Genomic DNA, 18,373 nt, shown 5'->3' with positions numbered 1-18,373 from the left:
TGGATGAAGGGGGGGGGGGATTGTTGAAAATTTGGAAGGGAAAGAATATGACAAAAATTATGAGAGAAATGAGATAGGAAAAGAAAGGAAAGGTTTGTACAACAATAATGATAGAGAACTTCTAGGTAGATCATTGTGAAATGGGAAATAAGGCCAAAAAAGTGATAAGAGCAAGGCAAAACAAGGCTGGAGTTTTGTATGAGGCCAGGAATTTTTATGGTAGATACTGATGGATAAATTACTTATGAAAAGTAATACGAAATATAAAGTATTGGAAGAAAGTATGTGTAATGTATGCAGTGTTGAAATATTGGAGCATTGCTTTTTGGACTGCAAAAAAAAAAAGAAATCTTGGAATTTCTTCAAAATCAGATTTGGATGTGAGGATTTTTAAACCATTGATCTGGACATGGCATTGTATAAAATTATGTTTCTGAAAGTAAGAGGGAAACTGAGAAGAGAAGGTGTGAAGAATTGTATAATAAAAAGAGGATGAAAAAACATATGTGGGTGAAAGAAAGGGGGGGGATGAAAATGTAATAAAATGCAATAACTTTTACGCAAAGTGTAAATACAATGAATGTGTAAATAATGAAAAAAATGTAAAAAATAAATAAATAAAGAATCCCCCACTCTTTTTTTCATTATGTGTCATGGGATCTTTTACATCCACCTGAGCTACCACCAACTCGGGGAGAAAGGACTTCAGTTTAATAATGTCTCATCCAAAGCAAAACACACTCAGAAGAGCAGCTTTCCCCTTATGCTGCACTGCAAAATCACTATTGGGAAATTGGTCCAAGTTCCAGTTTGGGAAAGGAACCCACAGCCTTCTGATCTGCTATCACCAAAGACATGTCTGTTATCTGTTGAGCCACTGACACTGCAGATGTATGCTTTTCTGCTAAAGTTCTTGTCTAGTGTGGTTATCTACTTAATGAAATAATGCAAACAGGAAAAAAATGTATTAACTCTCTCTCTCTCTCTCTCTATATATATATATATATATATAGCTGTGTGGAAAACTTACTCTGTGTTCTAGTAAATATGCTTTTAGTCTTTAAGCCTGCACTAAGAATATGCTTCTTTGTCTATGATACTCCATTTTCTATTGCACTACAGTGTGGCACTCTCAGCATGGAAGTCATCATGGTTTTAATAAAGCATCCTGGGAAACAGTAGGTATAGAGAGATTGTCAGGAACACAAAGCCTTAGCATCATGGCAAATTTTGGGCTGGACAAAATGTAAAGAACAGGGCATCTCTCTATGCAAACTGAGAAAAATGAATTGCAAAATAAAAGGGAACTTAGCTGATGTGACTAATTCCGGAAACATACAGACTTCTATGGAAGAAATAAGCATGTATCCTATTTAAGGTTGGTGGACAAGTATGGATATTAAGGAAAGAATCTCAGGAATCCCTCAGCATACCAGAGTAGTTAGGCAATGTAGTTCTCTCACCTAAAGGAATTCAGGCACTGTGAATGAGATGCCAAAACAGTGCCTATACTAGATGCATGGCTTTGATGTCAAGGGCATTGTCTCCAGGATTACAAAATACATGCTATCTCAGACAGCGCACTAATACAGCCATACTTGTAATATTCTAGTCACTTGCAGAACATATGGGGATGCTAGAACAATGGAAAGAAATTCTGCAAAGTATATCCAAAAAAGAAAAGGGATTTAGTGACGTAGCATATGAGGAAAGGCTGAAACTGCTACAAATGCACATAATGGAGGAAAGAGGAAATGGAATAAGCAAGGAGGATGGTAAAGATTCCGGCTAAAACAGAAGAAAAGATATTAATAAATTAAGTAGATTACTCAGTGGATGGATTGAAGGAGGCAAAGTAATAAAAGGGGAAAGGTGGTATCAGTAGGAAATGCAGCAATTCTCAGGCAAGTAAAGTTGACAAGACCATTCTCTTTTATCGTATACCTACGAAATCAAAACAGTAACTCACTCAGCAGTTCACATACTTTTTCTCTGTAATTTATCCTGCATGAAAAGACAGTTAACAGATATGCATGTAGTACATACCATAGACATTTAGATGAATATGCTTTTCATCCTTCCCAGCTGGGTTTGTCACCACACAGACATATTCTCCTGCATCAGTAAGTTTAGCTTGAGAAATCTGTAGGACTTGTCCACCTGAAATAAAGCAGATATGAACTACTGTCAGTATCCACAATGCCTGAGATCTTGTAATGATTCTGCACTAACAATGGTGATATGCTGAAACTAAGCTATGCAGTGGTACAGTCTAGTCCGTATTTATTTATTTACCATGATTTTTTATACTATTATAAAAAATCATTATATACCACTTCTTCCTCACATATACTTTTAGAATATTTTTTCTGCTACTACTTTTCTAGGTCTTGAATAGTTTTGCAAACATTAACATAAACAATAGCTCTGCTGGAAGAGATATCAAGTGCTTTGCTGTTTAGTAACAGTAGCATGACAGTATTGCTTTGTATGCTACTTATTTAAAGCAATCACTGATAGAGGCTGAATTGGTATTATGACTCTTCTCAGTGGTCAACATTCAAATGCAGCAAATATTTTAAACATTTGTCACAGACTGACATAACCTACATAAATGTGTGGAGCCAAATAAATTATAATACTTACTGATCTACTTTGTCACACTTCATTGTTCAAATTTTGATTAAGCAATAAGTCATGTAAAGTTTCATTTAAAAAAAATTAGCAAAACTAACTATAATGCATTTGGTGACTGGATTTCATGACTATGGAGACCAGAAATCATGGTGTTCTGTTAGGTTTCACCTTAAAGTTAAAGCTCGACTAGATCCAACTACTGGGAACAGAGACAAGAAGTCACACTACCAACAGTCTGGTGTTTGAACTGAACCAGGAGCAGAACCATTCAGAAGGGAAAATAAAAAATGAAGTGGCCTGTTCTCCGCTCTTTCATGCAGGGTTCAAGGAGGTCTCTGCCCCACTGCCACCACACTGGGGGCTTGGGGTGGATAGGGGCACACAAACCCCAGAGTACAAGATTAAGCTCTTTCAGTTGTATTAGGTGAGAGTGAGCTTGCTTTGCCACGGCAGCACTGTACACACAGGCTGGGGCACCAGTTTGTGAGAGCACACACATGAAAACATTGTACACACACAGCAGGATATTCACTGTACACACAGCACTGACACCATTGTAAACACAACAGGAAGTACCCACTGTACATACGCAACTGGAGCACCACTATGTGTGAGCGCTCACACATACACACACACGCACACCACTGACACCATTGTAAGCACAACAGGAGGTACCACTGTACATACACAGCTGGGGCACCACTGCACATACATGAGCAACACTAAGCACAGCAGGAGCATCACTGTATATATACAACAGGGGCACCATTCATTGTATGCACAACAGTGTTACCATTGTACATACACAACAGGGAACTTCTGTATATACTGCAGGGGCACCAATGTACAGACAAACAGCATAGGTACCATTGTGCAGATACAGCAGGGATACCATTGTACAGAGAGTAGGGATGGGTTTGAGCAAACTCTAATCTGTGATATATAACATTAACTATCCTGTTTTTTGCTTATTTTTACAAGTTATTTATAGCATTTTTATTGTCTGCTGCATACTTTTCTATGCTAGTTTCACTGTGTGTGAAGTATTAACTGGAAATCTTCTACATTTGTTAAGCATCTGTTTGGGTTTGCTTGTTCTGATTTCCTGCTAAGGAGTGTTATCATATAACTTGTTTGCAGTTAAAAGCATTCTCTAGAGTCTCCTTGCTCCTTTATCTGTTTAAAACATTCATTTAAAGGTTAACTGCTGCTTTTCTGCTGTGATAAACATTTCTGCAGTTTTTTTTCTACCCAAGTAGTGTAGGTAGTTGTAGCAATGTCCATATTCAGGCTTGTGTTTTGGGCCTAGATGTTTGTTTGTAGAGGCTGTGTGTCTGAGCACATGTTTCAGGCCATCTTAGTGTAGCCAAAGCCATTCTTGCATTTCAGTGAGAGAGTGTTTCTGGTTATTGGCTGATTGGGGTTACCTGGACTACGGCTTGGAGTAAGCACCTCATTGGTTCTTTCGAGCTTTTTTTAAAGTTGTTTCAGGTTTCAACTTTCTGTTACTTAAGAAGTTAACTTGTGAGTGTTTCTGCCATTTCACACTGAGCTAATCGGAGGAAGGGCACTGAGCAAACTCTGATCTGTGATATACAACATTAAGTATCCTGTTTTTCTGCTCATTTTTATGAGTTATTTACAGCACGTTCATTGTCTGCTGCATACTTTTCTATGCTAGTTTCACTGTGTGTGAGGTATTAACTGGAAATTTTCTACATTTGTTAAGCATCTGTTTGGGTTTGTTTGTTCTTATTTTTGTTTCCCACCCTCCATCCCTATTGGTATCTTGTTCTTATACTTGGTGGCTTTGCAGTTGCCCATCCGTACTACAAATTTGATCTGGGAGTCCTCCCATTCTAGTGTCATTACATCATTCTACCTAATACAGGGTACATTTGAGAAGGCCAACCCACTTAGTTTCTTAACCTTGAATTATCTTCTGCTTCTCCTTTCTCCCTTTCCACTTTAGAAAAATGTTTTAAGCTTGTTTCCTGCCTTTCCTGTAAGTAGTCTAGTCCAGATACAGATTTGCTGTATCCAGGACTGTTTGTAAGCTTCTGAGCCCCCAAACCTTTCTGTTTTGGAGGGACGCCTTCTAGCTTATCAGTGAGAGTGGTAATCACTAGGTAGCTTATCCAAAAAACAAAAAAACTTTATGCATCGCCACTTAGCTAGGGTTAAACTATTCCCGGCGCCATAACGTCTGCTCTTCAAATTTTCCCTTAGAACTAGCCAGTTTTTTAGTTTTAGCAATCAAATCAGTTTCTTTGAGTTCAACACTTGTTCAGAACTTGTTGTAAGCACTACATAAGCTACAAATTACTACAGCACTCAACTTTCCTCACTTGTCTAGAGGAATACAGTTTTTAGTACTTAATAAATAAGCACCTATCCAGACATGTCTAAGGGTCAGCTCCCGGTGTTTTCTCCTGTCTACCTGATGCATCTGGGCATCTTGGGGCAATGCAGCAAATTGCCTCATGTACACAGACAACCCTCTCCTCCTACCACCCAACACTACAACCTGAGAGAGAAGCAAAGCTCTCTTCACCCAAAACTGGACTAGACAGTCAAGAGGAGAATGTAATCACTTGCACCACACCACACCACACTCATCATCACATAGTCTCTCAACACCTACACCACCAAAACACACACAGAAACACAAAACACACACCTACATTCACGGAGGCTCTCAATAAAAATCTGACCAAGCAACAGGGACCTCCAAAGCAGAAATGCAAGCAACCTCCAATCCCCAACACGACCCAAATGACACGTAGCCCACAAACTCAGTGTGCCACTCAACCACAGCCCATAAGGCATAACAACGTACCCAACACTCTAGTCATAAGTGACTCTATAGTCAGGCACACTGATGTTCCACTCACTGGGATAAACAAGGAGAAAGTTACTGTCAGCTGCCTGTCGGGTGCCAGGATCTGCCACATAACGCATGCACTCAGGTCACTCCACAAGTACAAATATGACTGTCACTGTCCATGTTGGTGTGAATGACCTGAGACGTACCTCCCTGGACTACATGAAAAGAGACATGGAGGAGCTGCCTGATCTTGTAGCCCAGGCAGGTATGACCCTAGCCCTGAGTAGCATCCTGCCATCACCCAGAATTATATCACAATACAGGGACAAAATGACTGACTTCAACAATTGGCTAAGCTTTTGGTGTAATTCTAAGGTGATCCAGTATCTGTCTGCCTGGGATGACATGATCAACAAACCACGATGCTTTGCCAGAGATGGCCTGCACCTGTCGCCCTTGGGATTCCGGATACCAGCTAAGGCTTTTGCCACCCCTATAGTGCCTTTTTTAGGCAAGGTTCAAATGACAAATTCACCACCGTAACAGGTACAAGCAAGCAAAATCTGAGGGTAATGGTACTCAATGCTAGAAGTCTAAACCTCAAAATGCACTCACTCGAGGCACTCCTTAAAATGGAGAACATCGACATCTGTGCAGTGACAGAGACCTGGTTCAAGGCTCCAGAGAGCACCCCTGCAATATCAGGCTATAATTCATACAACACCTTTTGGCCACCTAACCTGGAGCAAAACACTAAAGGTGGAGGCGTGTCCATATTCATTAAGGATATCCAAACCTCCAGGCTAGTTGCTCAACATAATGCATCCGAGATTATCCAAGTACAACTAACTCTGGGCAAGATTGCAATCAAAATTTAGCTTGCTACAAATCCCCTACAATGCCCCAAGATTCCCATTCCTCATTTCTTGATTCACTGGAAAATAATAGGGTACAACAAGCTCAATGCCAAAAAGTGCATTGTCACCCCTTTTGGTAAAAACTCTGTACCCATGAACTACTACATAGGCGTTAGTCTACTTAACACCGAAAGTGTGATAAGAGACCTTGGGACACAGGTGGACAGTAGTCTCTCCTTTGATAATCACATTGCTACAGTAGTCAGGAAATCCTTCTACATAGCACACCTCATCACAAAAGGTTTCTCATCCAGGAAAAAAAGAGGTCATTGTTCCCATCTACTCGTCACTCATTAGACCCATTAAAGAATACAGTGCCCCTTTTGGTATGTACCTCACAAGACATCTACAACAACTGGAAAGGCTGCAGAAATACCGCACAACGAGGATTACCAGCCTCAAACAGATGCCCTATGCAGACCATCTCAAAAAACTCCAGCTTTATTCCGTTGCATATCACCTACTCAGAGCCGATCTCTGCCTAACATACAGAGCTATGTCAAACCCAGAGCTGTTGGACATGCTCCACTTAAAGAAATCCCAGTCCCTCTGAGATACATGCTCTAGGGACCTAAACCTTGTCACCACAATAAACAGAACATGCTGGAGAGATAGACTCCTGTCCCAGAGACTTCTCATACTCTGGAAAAAAAAACTACCTATTTATATCAAACAAAGCTCCTCATTAGCACTCTTCAAGAAAAATCTTGATAACTGGATGAGGGATAGGAAATTCACCCTGGGGATCACTTCTGTGGCTCTGCTCGACAGGGGCACAGGAAAATAATTTTCTTGGGTGGCAAAAGCCAGGGTACCTTTTTGGTTAGGCTTATATAGACTCCAGGGTCAATATCCTAGTATTTACCTATGAATGAATATTAAGAGCAGTAGAAAGCAGGATGGGAGATGTGCAGTTCACATTCAGATCAGGATGCAGCACAACTGGCCCAATGATTAACAAGAAGTTAGGGAAGTGTCCACCTTGGCATTCCTAGACTTGGAGGATGCATATGACAAGATTCCAAGAAAGCTGTTGTGGGCAGTCCTGAAATGGTTCACATTCCAAGAAACATTGGTAAAATTAGTGCAGGCTATGTACAAGGACCCAATGACACAAGTGCAAACAAAGTTCAGACTCACAGAGGAGATCAAAGTGACAGTAGGTGTGAATCACTTTTCAGGTCTGAGCCCACTGTTACTCAAACTGGTGATAGACTACATTAGCAAACAGGTAGGGGAGGACAGATCAACAATGTTGCTGTATGCAGACCATATGGCATTACAGGCAGACTCTGAGCATGAACTTCGGGGAAAGGATAGGTGAATGAAATACAAAACTGAAAGCGCATGGGATAAAACCAAGTAGAGATAAGACAATTATAACGACAGGAAATGAGGGGAAATTAGAAGAAGCTGAGAACAGAGACAGAACGAAAAATAATGGAACAGGCTAATGGCTTCAAGTGCCTAGGAAAGGTAGTTAAGGAGAAAAGAAGTCTGAATCAGGAGATCAAAGCTACAATAAGAAAGACTGCAGCCAACTGGAACAGTGTGTCTGGAGTGGTGTGTGACAGAAACATACCAAAAAAGTTGAAAAGTTGGATGAACAAAACAGTGCTGGGACTAGTGCTGATGCATGGCACAGAAACCTGGTGCTGATGCATGGCACACAAACCTGGTGCTGATGCATGGCACAGAAACATGGTGCTGATGCATGGCACACAAACCTGGTGCTGATGCATGGCACAGAAACATGGTGCTGATGCATGGCACACAAACCTGGTGCTGATGCATGGCACACAAACCTGGTGCTGATGCATGGCACACAAACCTGGTGCTGATGCATGGCACACAAACCTGGTGCTGATGCATGGCACAGAAACTTGGTGCTGATACATGGCACAGAAACCTGGTGCTGATGCATGGCATACAAACCTGGTGCTGATGTATGGCACGGAAACCTGGTGCTGATGCATGGCATACAAACCTGGTGCTGATGCATGGCACAGAAACTTGGTGCTGATACATGGCACACAAACCTGGTGCTGATGCATGGCACAGAAACCTGGTGCTGATGCATGGCACACAAACCTGGTGCTGATGCATGGCATACAAACCTGGTGCTGATGCATGGCACAGAAACCTGGTGCTGATGCATGGCATACAGACCTGGTGCTGATGCATGGCACAGAAACCTGGTGCTGATGCATGGCATACAGACCTGGTGCTGATGCATGGCACAGAAACCTGGTGCTAATACATGGCACACAAACCTGGTGCTGATGCATGGCATACAAACCTGGTGCTGATGCATGGCACAGAAACTTGGTGCTGATACATGGCACAGAAACCTGGTGCTGACGCATGGCACACAAACCTGGTGCTGATGCATGGCACAGAAACATGGTGTTGATGCATGGCACAGAAACATGGTGTTGATGCATGGCATACAAACCTGGTGCTGATGCATGGCACAGAAACCTGCTGCTGATACATGGCATGGAAACCTGGTGATGATGCATGGCACAGAAACCTGGTGTTGATGCATGACATACAAACCTGGTGCTGATGCATGGCACAGAAACCTGGTGCTGATACATGGGACAGAAACCTGGTGCTGATGCATGGCACACAAACCTGGTGCTGATGCATGGCATACAAACCTGGTGCTGATGCATGGCACAGAAACCTGCTGCTGATACATGGCATGGAAACCTGGTGATGATGCATGGCACACAAACCTGGTGCTGATACATGGCACAGAAACCTGGTGCTGATGCATGACACAGAAACCTGGGCAGTGAAGGCAGAACAGCTGAAGAAGCTACAGGTGATGGAGATGAAGTGCCTCAGATGGGTTGGGTGGGTAGATGCATACTGTGGGACAGGAAAAAAAATTATGACATCAGACAGAAGCCCAAGTCAGTCCAATTGCTAAGAAAGTCAAAGAAAATAGATTATGGTGGTTCAGGCACATGTACAGAAAAGCAGACGACAATCTGGTGAAGATTTGGGACAGACAGGAAGAAGGTAAGAGGAAACGAGGATGGGAGAGCAGCAATGAATCAAGAGTAATGATGGCAGTTGACATGACACCCTGAGCCCATGTAGAAAAATGGGAAAGGGGGGGGGGGGTTGATGATGATTTTTATGTTGTGTTTTTTAATCGTGACTTTTCTATCTTTCTAAAATGCTGTTTGTGTGCAAGTTTCAAAGTCTGATGAAGTCCATTGTTATAAGAGAGTTTATTTTCCTTTTATTGTGACTTTGAATTAAAGAGATATTTAAATTGCATTTCACTGTATTTTTCTTTATTTTATTATTTGTGATAAGCTGCATTTTATACTTAGTTTATAACAGGCTTTTTTGTATTATGTCAAGACTTAAAATAAGGCAGTTTTGGCCTGAATTCATCTGTGACACAGGAGGTAGAGATTATGTTGTAGATTTTGTTTATTTATGAGTGTCATGTGGCCGTCACCTACCCTGGTCACAGGTCTGTCTAAACAAGTGATATTGCAGTTGCTGAAGCAGGTGTGTAGGGTGCCTTGACTGAAGGTTGAGCCTAGCTTTCTTCAATGCACAGGTGTCTATGTTGTGTTTCCTCAGCCACAGTTAGATTTGATCTAGTTTGGAGGGGAGGTTTGCGCAGTTGACAGAAGCAATAGTAAGGTATTAAGCATGTGTAGATACTGGACTAGTTTGGAAAGACTTGATTTTCCTTGTTGAGGGTTGTGATCTGGTCTGGTCTGAATGTCTTTACAAACCAGTAAGAGGATGGGATGCATTTTTAGATTTGGTTTGTTCTAGTCATGTCTCAGAAACTAATATTTGATGAGGTAATGTGCACTATTTTGAAAGTCTGGGGAAGAACCTCTGCAGATGTTGGAAGACATTGTATTATATCACTATGGGTTAGAATGAGAGAAGGGCTTCTTGTGTAAGGTACTCAGAAAAGGTTACTATTGCTAACAGGTTAATGGCAGTAAGAGAGATTTAGTTGATATAACTGGTTTGCTATTTGGGGAACAGGATACCTGGTTAAAAGGGTAAAAGGGAGATTGCTAAGACAATGTATAAGGTTGAGATTGGGTTCATGGGAGCGAGACAGTGCTGCAGACAGGACTATAGAAATGTGAAGGTATTTGCTAATTGTGGTTCTTTTGTAGTGATTTAATTATGATAGATGCAGTGTTGACATGACTAAATGTCAAATTTTAATAGCAAATGGAGAATATGGATTATATGTGTGTTTGCAATATTTAATTAGTGTGGGATGTCGTGGGTAGATGAGGCTAGGTGGCAGCATCTATTCACTTTTAAGTTTAACTAGTATTTTAACATTTCTGTCAGTCCTATTACTGCCCTGCTTTCAGCCCTAAATCTCTGTGAAACTCTCTGCTTCTCTCTTTTGTCACACACAGTAAAACAGTGCCTCATCCCTGTGGATTCTTACCTCTGAGCTTGCTATCCACTCCACTGATTGTTCTTCACTGACTTGCCTTCTTCCTTCTCCTTGGCTCTACCTGTTCCATTTGCCCTGTGGGCTCACTCTGCTCCCCTACCCTGCCCCCAGCATCTCTACACTTATAGACAGAAAACCACACCCACCCCCTCTAACACCCAATCATCTTATCCCACCCCTGCCCATAATTAATTTCCTCCACCTCACTTACAAATTAATCCCATCCCTTTCCAGTCCACAAAATCTAACCTCACTTGTTACAGCTCATCCCAATACCTACTCAACTCCAAACTCACCCCCACCTAACATCCTAAACAAACACCATGCTCACCGAAACAGCCTTACTTCTAACTCAAATACTATTTCTAATCACCTTATTTCACCAAACCTCTCAATGCTAGTCACTCTCCCCCATTTCATACAACTATTTCATCCTCCATGCAACTCGAACACTCCTCAACCTGCATATCCTCAAGTCTCTACTTCTTCAACAATAGTCTGCTCTTCCCCTACAAACTCGTACCTAACCCCAAAAGCACTACTCCCATCCTTATTAGCACTAATCCCTTAAAGCTTGGAACCCAAAAACTAGATACTAAGCAATCTAAACCCCTCTTTTTCCATATTTGAAAAATTATCTCTATCCTTTTCTCTGGGGAAATTTCACACAAACCCCGGCCCCTCTCCCCCTCATGAATCAACCTCCCCACCTCATTTTCCCCACTCAGCTGGCAAATCCCTCCATTTCACATCTCTAAATGCTCAGAGCATATGTAATAAAATCCCCAACCTTCATGCCTGGCTTTTTCACAATCAGCCAGACATTCTGTCCATCTCTGAAATCTGGCTTAGACCCCATATAAAAGACTCTGAATTAATACCACCCAACTACTGTATAATTAGAAGACAGAACACACAAAAAAAGGGGGGGGGTCACTCTCCCTTACTTATCATCCCTCTTAGTTACCCCCTACACCAAACCTATTCCTCAGTTTGCCAATGCAGAAATAATTCCAGCCCTACTTCAGGTAAATAAGCATAACCTTATTTGTATAGTCACCCTTTATATCCCTCCTGGAGACAATGTCCCAATCCTCGAGAACATTCTCTCCTAGTTCTCTACCAACATCACTAATGAGACTATAATCCTGGGTGATGTTAACATTAACTGGGCCAGTATTCAATCTCCCACAAACTCTCTAAATGTAAACCTTTATAACTTCTTTCAGCTCATCAATTCAACAACCAGACCTTCCAAGGACTTCTCAAATGGAAGCACCCTTGACTGGATTTTAGTTTGTCATCCTCACTACATCTCTGATAGTGGTACTCTTCCAGACCCGCTCGGTGACCACTTTCCCACTTTTGCCCACTATCTTTCCTCCTCCTTACAATTATCTCACACCTATATCTCCACTCAGTCCCTAAAAAACTTTAGCCCTAACACATTCTCAAACTTGCTAAAACAAATAAACTGGAAACCACTAAAAACTCTATCCTTGGAAAATGCTGTTACCTATTTCAATACAACTTTCTTAAACTTGCTAGACTCCTTTGCCCCCTGAAAACAAAATGCATTAAAAGTAACTCCATCCCTTGGTAAACCAAAGATACATAAGTCATCATGCGTCTCAGAGACAAAGCTTGGAAACGTTGTCACAAAAATAAAACTATCACCACCCTTTATGAATACAAAATACTTCATAACAAAGTAAAAAAACTTATTATTTCAGACCATAAAGCCTATTTTTCCACACTTAAAACTAAGCATAACACTAACCCTAAAAAATTCTGGGATGGAATCTCCTGTCTCCAGGTAAAAAAAGAAAATCTCTGCCCTGATCCAAATGCTTCTGACTTAGATTTAGCTACCCAATTTAACTCTTTCTTTATTGAGTCCATAGCCAAACTAAAATCGTCCTTCGCTAACAATCCTGCTTCCTTACCCTTATCTCCACCTATCCCTTCCTCCTCTAATATCTCCACCTCCCAACCTCCTCCCTTCTCCATGACCCCATCCCTATAGCTACCATAAAAAACTTCTTCAAAATTTGAAACCATGTTCCAATGCCCCTGATGAAATACCCTCCTATTTCCTAAATACAGCTGCAGAAGCCATTGCCTTTCCCATCTACATTCTAATAAATTGGTCAATTACAGAAGGCCATGTTCCCCAACTCTGGAAAAAGGTCTTTATTATTCCACTTCACAAAGGAGGCAACAACAATATCCATAATTTTTGACCTATCACCATCTTATCCCCCTCATTTCTAAACTTCTCGAAAAATGCATCCACCTACAACTTTTACCCTGTCTCATAAATAACCACCTTCTAACTCCCACACAACATGGATTCAGGCCCGGCTATAAAACTACCACGGCTCTCCTCTCCTTCCTAGACACTGTTAACAAGGCCCACAACTCCAGCCGGTTTGTGTCCAACCTCCTCCTGGACCTCTCCAAGTCCTTTGACACCATCTCTCACAACCTTCTCCTTATTAAATTCTCTAAACTAAATCGATCCCACTCCTCTATCAACTGGTTTACTAGTTACCTCAGAAATAGGCAACAAGCTGTCAAGTGGAAAAAAGCTACTTCCCCTTTCATCAATACTTACACAGATGTGCCCCAGGGTTCAATTCTAGGTCCCCTTCTATTTAATATTTTCATAAACGACTTCTACCAGGCCATCCCTAATGCTAACCTCATCCAATATGCCACCGACTCAACAATAATTTGTTCTAACATCTCCACACTAACAAAATTAACCCAAGATGCCTTCTCTTCTACTGAACAATGGATGCTAGATAACAACCTAGCACTCAATGCAACCAAAAATAAACTTATATTTACCCCTTTTAAAACTACCACCCTAGACAAAAACTCATTCTCTACCACCAGTCAAAATAATACACCTTTCGAAATAGTATCCAATGCAAAGCTACTAGGAGTCCTCATTGATGATCAACTAAAGTCTGATACCCGCCTACAAGTAAATATCAAAAAACACAAACTCGGCATGCTTTACCACCACAGCCGCTATATCTCTCCCTCCACCAGGCTTGTTCTCGCTAACACATACCTCATCTCATTCCTCCTATATGGAGTCCCACTCCTTACTAACCTGCAATCCTCCCTGAAGACAAATCTCTCCTCTTGTTACAACATTTCAAAATTTTCAACAGGCCACAGATCCTCTACCCATCACTATACCGCCATTCATCAACTGAATTGGCTAGAGCTGCCCAATTACCTTACCTATATTCAACTTACCCAAGCACACAAACTTATCTTCTGCCCCTCCCTTGCCTTTAAAATATACCTACCAGATAGACTTCTAAGACCTATCTCCCAAAATCTGATAGAACTGCATAAACCGGCCAACCCACAAGGCAAATATCTACTGTCTTTCTCTCAAGCACGCCACTGCAATTCATTCTCACCTTTCATCCATACCATTACCAGTCTCTCCTCCTTCAGAACCTTACTTCACTCACACCTATCATCCCAGTGGGAATGCTCCTGTTCCCATCCTACATAAACTCCCTTAACTTAAGTCACTCTCTAGGACCTAATTTATCTGAAATATCCTCCTGTTGTTTTATAACTTCTATTAATCAACTGTAGGAACCACTATATTTTGTAAATATTTTTGATTGTTTCTAAAGAATTCTGGTTTTGCATTGCACTAATTAGCACCTTCAAATGCCAATTTACTATATTTCTTTACTTTGTATTTTTATAACTTGCTTTGATTATGTAATTTGTATTTTTCTGGAACTTTTCTTCCCAGGACTCCATTTTTAATGGGCTCCTTGTGGCCGAATGAACCATCCTGGCAAACAAACTGCAAATAAAATAAACAAATTCTCAGTAAGAATAATAGAGATAGATCAAGGTTTAGAATTTATAGGGGCAGTATGGATTGATTACATATGCAACTAGTTAGCGTATTTCTGAGAGAGGATGGTTGCCATTGAGAGTATTGCTGGTCATCGGTTAGGGAGAGTGGTAAGGAATGTAAAGACCTAATAAACAGGAGTGCTTGGGGATGGGAGCAGGAAGGTAGGAAAGAGGAACATGAGTCAGTATGAGCAGCAGCCAGTCATTGCACTCATGAACGCAAAAAAAAGCCCAGCAAGAGGAAAAAGCAGGAACAGGATCCCAGCAATGAGGGTATTGATAGTAAAAAAAGAAAAAGGGTAAGAAAAGAAAAAAAAAAAACAGGATATATCAAAAATTATAGGCATATGGATTTGTTAAGGGTGAGGGCATACACATGAGGAATAGGTACTACAAAAAATGTAAAGTGAAAACAGAGTGATAGCCCAGTAGCAGCAACAATTCACAAGCAGGAGTAGGACATGCCACATTTGTTTCCTGGAGTTGTCATACGTTAATGGGTGAAGACCAGTCCTGGACACAGCAGAAGACAGCTGAAAGTGGAGTTAGATAGGCAGCTTACAGGCAAAGAGTCTCAACAGCTGCAAGGATGATTGGGAAGCATTCTCCATGCAGACCTAGGTACTGCTACTGACAAACAATTAAAACAAATGCATTACATGATATATTAAGGCACAGTGTATACTGCCTTTTGTAAAATAAAGCTGTCTGTCCAACCTACACAGGCTGTTGGAGCAGAGAGCTTCTTGAATGGAGTTATTTCAGATGTTAATTTATGCTTTTAATGTTAATGCTGAAAGCTGTCACCTCCTTGTATTACAGGAGTTGCTCACACTGAAAAGGAGTGGTATAACTTATAATATGTGGCATCTGACTTTGCCTCTGCTGTGATCTTTCTAAGTTGACTTTAGGGGAGTTATCCTGCTATGACTGCAGAAAAAGAACAGAATTTTCCTAGCAGTAAAGTCTATGTGCCCCACCCACTGCAGACGGTGAGAGATGCCAGCTGCCAATTGCTAGTGATTAGAGAACAGTTTATATTTACCCCAAACCATGCCACTTTGCCCTCTCTTCCTGTCACTAGTGACGGCTATAAACACAACCAGTTTTACAGTATCTGTGGTGGGGTCATATATGGTTTTCAGTCAGAATCACACGAGAGAATTAAACAAAAATGTAGCCGGCCTGGTTGCTTGCCCTGTGTTGCTAGTTATTTTAACCCAGTTACACTGCACTGCCAGTGCTGCTAATGGTGTTGGTTGACAAATATTCCCAGAAAGGTGGCCAATCTCTGCCTTGTCATGAAAACTGAATGGAGGCTGTCACTTTGTTGAACAGTAAATTAAACATTTTTTTTTTGTTTTTTTTTTTTTGTTCCAACACCACAGTGTGACCATCACACCACCTTTGGTTGCCCATTACCCCCAAAATGTCCCTTCTTGATTGACCCTCAGGGAGACATTTGCCCTAAGGTAAGCTCTTGTGGGCTAAGTAGCCCACCAGGTAATCTGGAATGAACTGCTACAAAGGCTATCATACATTTGTGTGTGGGATTTTTTATTGACCTAACTCCATTCCCTGCAAGCCAAAGTCATTCTTACTTAGGCTAAGTACCAATAGGAGGCCAAGCTCAGGCCCACCCCTGCCAACAGGGAAGGTTCACCCTCCTCACGTCCTCTGCCCCCAGCCTGGCATCATGTAAATGGACTCTGCTTTCTGCCCAAGTCCACTGGTTGATGCTCTGGCACATACCTACCTCTGTAGGATAGGTGCACCAAGCCTCTCTCACACTCTGACAGTCACCCAAGCCACTAATCAAACTCAGGTCAGCAGGGCTGTAGTCAGGGTTTTATCTCTATATGCCACCAGAATAGCACAGTATAGAAGACATCATCCTCTTTGCATGCCCTGCCTGGACGCTCCAGTTATCCCTTAAGTGTCCCTGGTATTACTGTCTGGGGCTGGGTATTGCACCAGTGATGGGTTGGGCAGGGGAAGTGGATAGACAAACCCATATTTTACTCATTTCATATTTTTAATGGGGGAGTAGCAGCAGTTTTACTAACTTGTTTTAAGGTTTGCTTGAACTTGAACTTAGTTATATCAGTTTAGTGAGTTTAGTAGGTAAAGTTCTGCAGGCAGTACATATGTAAGGTCTACCCCCTCATAAAAGACTTTTACCAAGTGCCCGAGACACCCCAAAATGACATGCTGAGGACAAAACCATATTCAGGTGTCAGAAGTTCATCATGGCTAATGAAGGTACAGGGAGGGGGTACCCCCTTTAGGACACAGGGAACTTCAGGAACCTGCAGGAGTGCCACTGACACTGATTCTAGGCCTTTGTTTCACATAAGGCTCTGCTGGCCAGCATCTGTTTTCTTAGATGTGGAGGTACAATGTATTGGTTACCTTTAAACACCAGTCTATCAATGTAACTTACTTACTGAAGATAAAGTATGGCTATACAGCTAAAGGGAACTTCACTCTCTCTCCAATCCACCCTTTCAGGATTCGTCTTGTTAGAATTCATGATAACTTTTAGTCTGATTTCTTAACTTTCCTGTTTTGTTTTTTATATTGGAAATACAGGGCTAGTGTCATTACTCTCTGCTCATTATTTAAAAAGCTCTTGTTGCTTTCCATCACAGATGCTCAGCTCCTAACATCAGCAATATGTCTGCTTTTCAGGTTTGTACATCACAACAATGTCAAATGTCTGGCGGCTCAGGAGTATTCTCTATAGTCTCAGCGGTGCCTTATATGGCTTTCTCTATTGAAAGAGAGACCGAAGTGGCAAATGGTCACATGCTGCCAACATATGCGGTCCATATACATATCTGCAATGGCTTATTAACTTTAGATGGAAACGGGAGTAATTCCGTTATCAGGGTATCATATAGAGAGCACTGATATCCAAATCAGGGACACTCTCAATTACCAAAAGAATAAACCATTGAAAATAAAGAGTAAATATAGAAGGCTGCTCCATACAACATGAACATCACTAAGACTGAAGTCCATAACTACAACAGCAGCCCAAAGCTGCTCACTAGTACAGTGATGCTCAACAATGTCTGGGAAGTGTAGAACTGCTGCTTTGAGACTGCATGTGAAAGTTTATTTTTAGTATTACCATATGTGTGGTTAAATCAAATTTGATAAAATGATCACATTTTATTTACTTTTCAAATGATAAGTATTCTGTACAAAGACTTTAATTTATGCATATTATTTATTTGTGTTTTGCAAAGATGGATTTAGTACTTTCCTGAGTCATGGTCAAGCTTTTCGCAAGCTGACAGTACAGCCATCTAGATTTAATTTTTATTTCTGATGTTAGGTGAGTGTTGCTAATTTGAATGTTTGATGCTCTCTGTATACACTGATGATTGAAGTACTATGCTTAAATGTAAAGTGGAAAAGTAATTTGTAACACTTTTCACAGCCATACACAGCTGGCAACAGTTTTCTCAGGTGTGCATATTGTGTTTGTGTATCTACCAATAATCTACATCTTTATGGTACAGAAAGTTCCACCTGTAGCAGCATTGACCTGTGCCAGACTAACACCTATCTGTAGTATGACAGTCTATTTATGTCACAATATTTCATCATAGGAGC

The 18,373-nt window shown here is 41.1% G+C and overlaps 1 protein-coding gene across 2 annotated transcripts in view; it reads right to left on the bottom strand.

Annotated features, from left to right (window-relative positions):
• The window catches only part of HMCN2 (hemicentin 2), a 2,554,053-nt gene that overhangs the window by 697,980 nt on the left and 1,837,700 nt on the right, over nt 1-18,373 (bottom strand). For both annotated transcript variants that reach the window (XM_044058392.1, XM_044058391.1), the window contains exon 59: nt 2,047-2,160. In XM_044058392.1, coding sequence (XP_043914327.1) covers nt 2,047-2,160 — 114 coding nt within the window. The remainder of the gene's footprint in view (nt 1-2,046; nt 2,161-18,373) is intronic.

This window comes from Protopterus annectens, chromosome 16.part0 (assembly GCF_019279795.1).
Source record: "Protopterus annectens isolate FY-2018-M chromosome 16.part0, PAN1.0, whole genome shotgun sequence".
In the NCBI taxonomy this organism is placed as follows: domain Eukaryota; kingdom Metazoa; phylum Chordata; order Ceratodontiformes; family Protopteridae; genus Protopterus; species Protopterus annectens.
The sequence above is the reverse complement of the archived record's forward strand: the minus strand, read 5'-3'. Positions and strand labels throughout refer to the sequence as shown.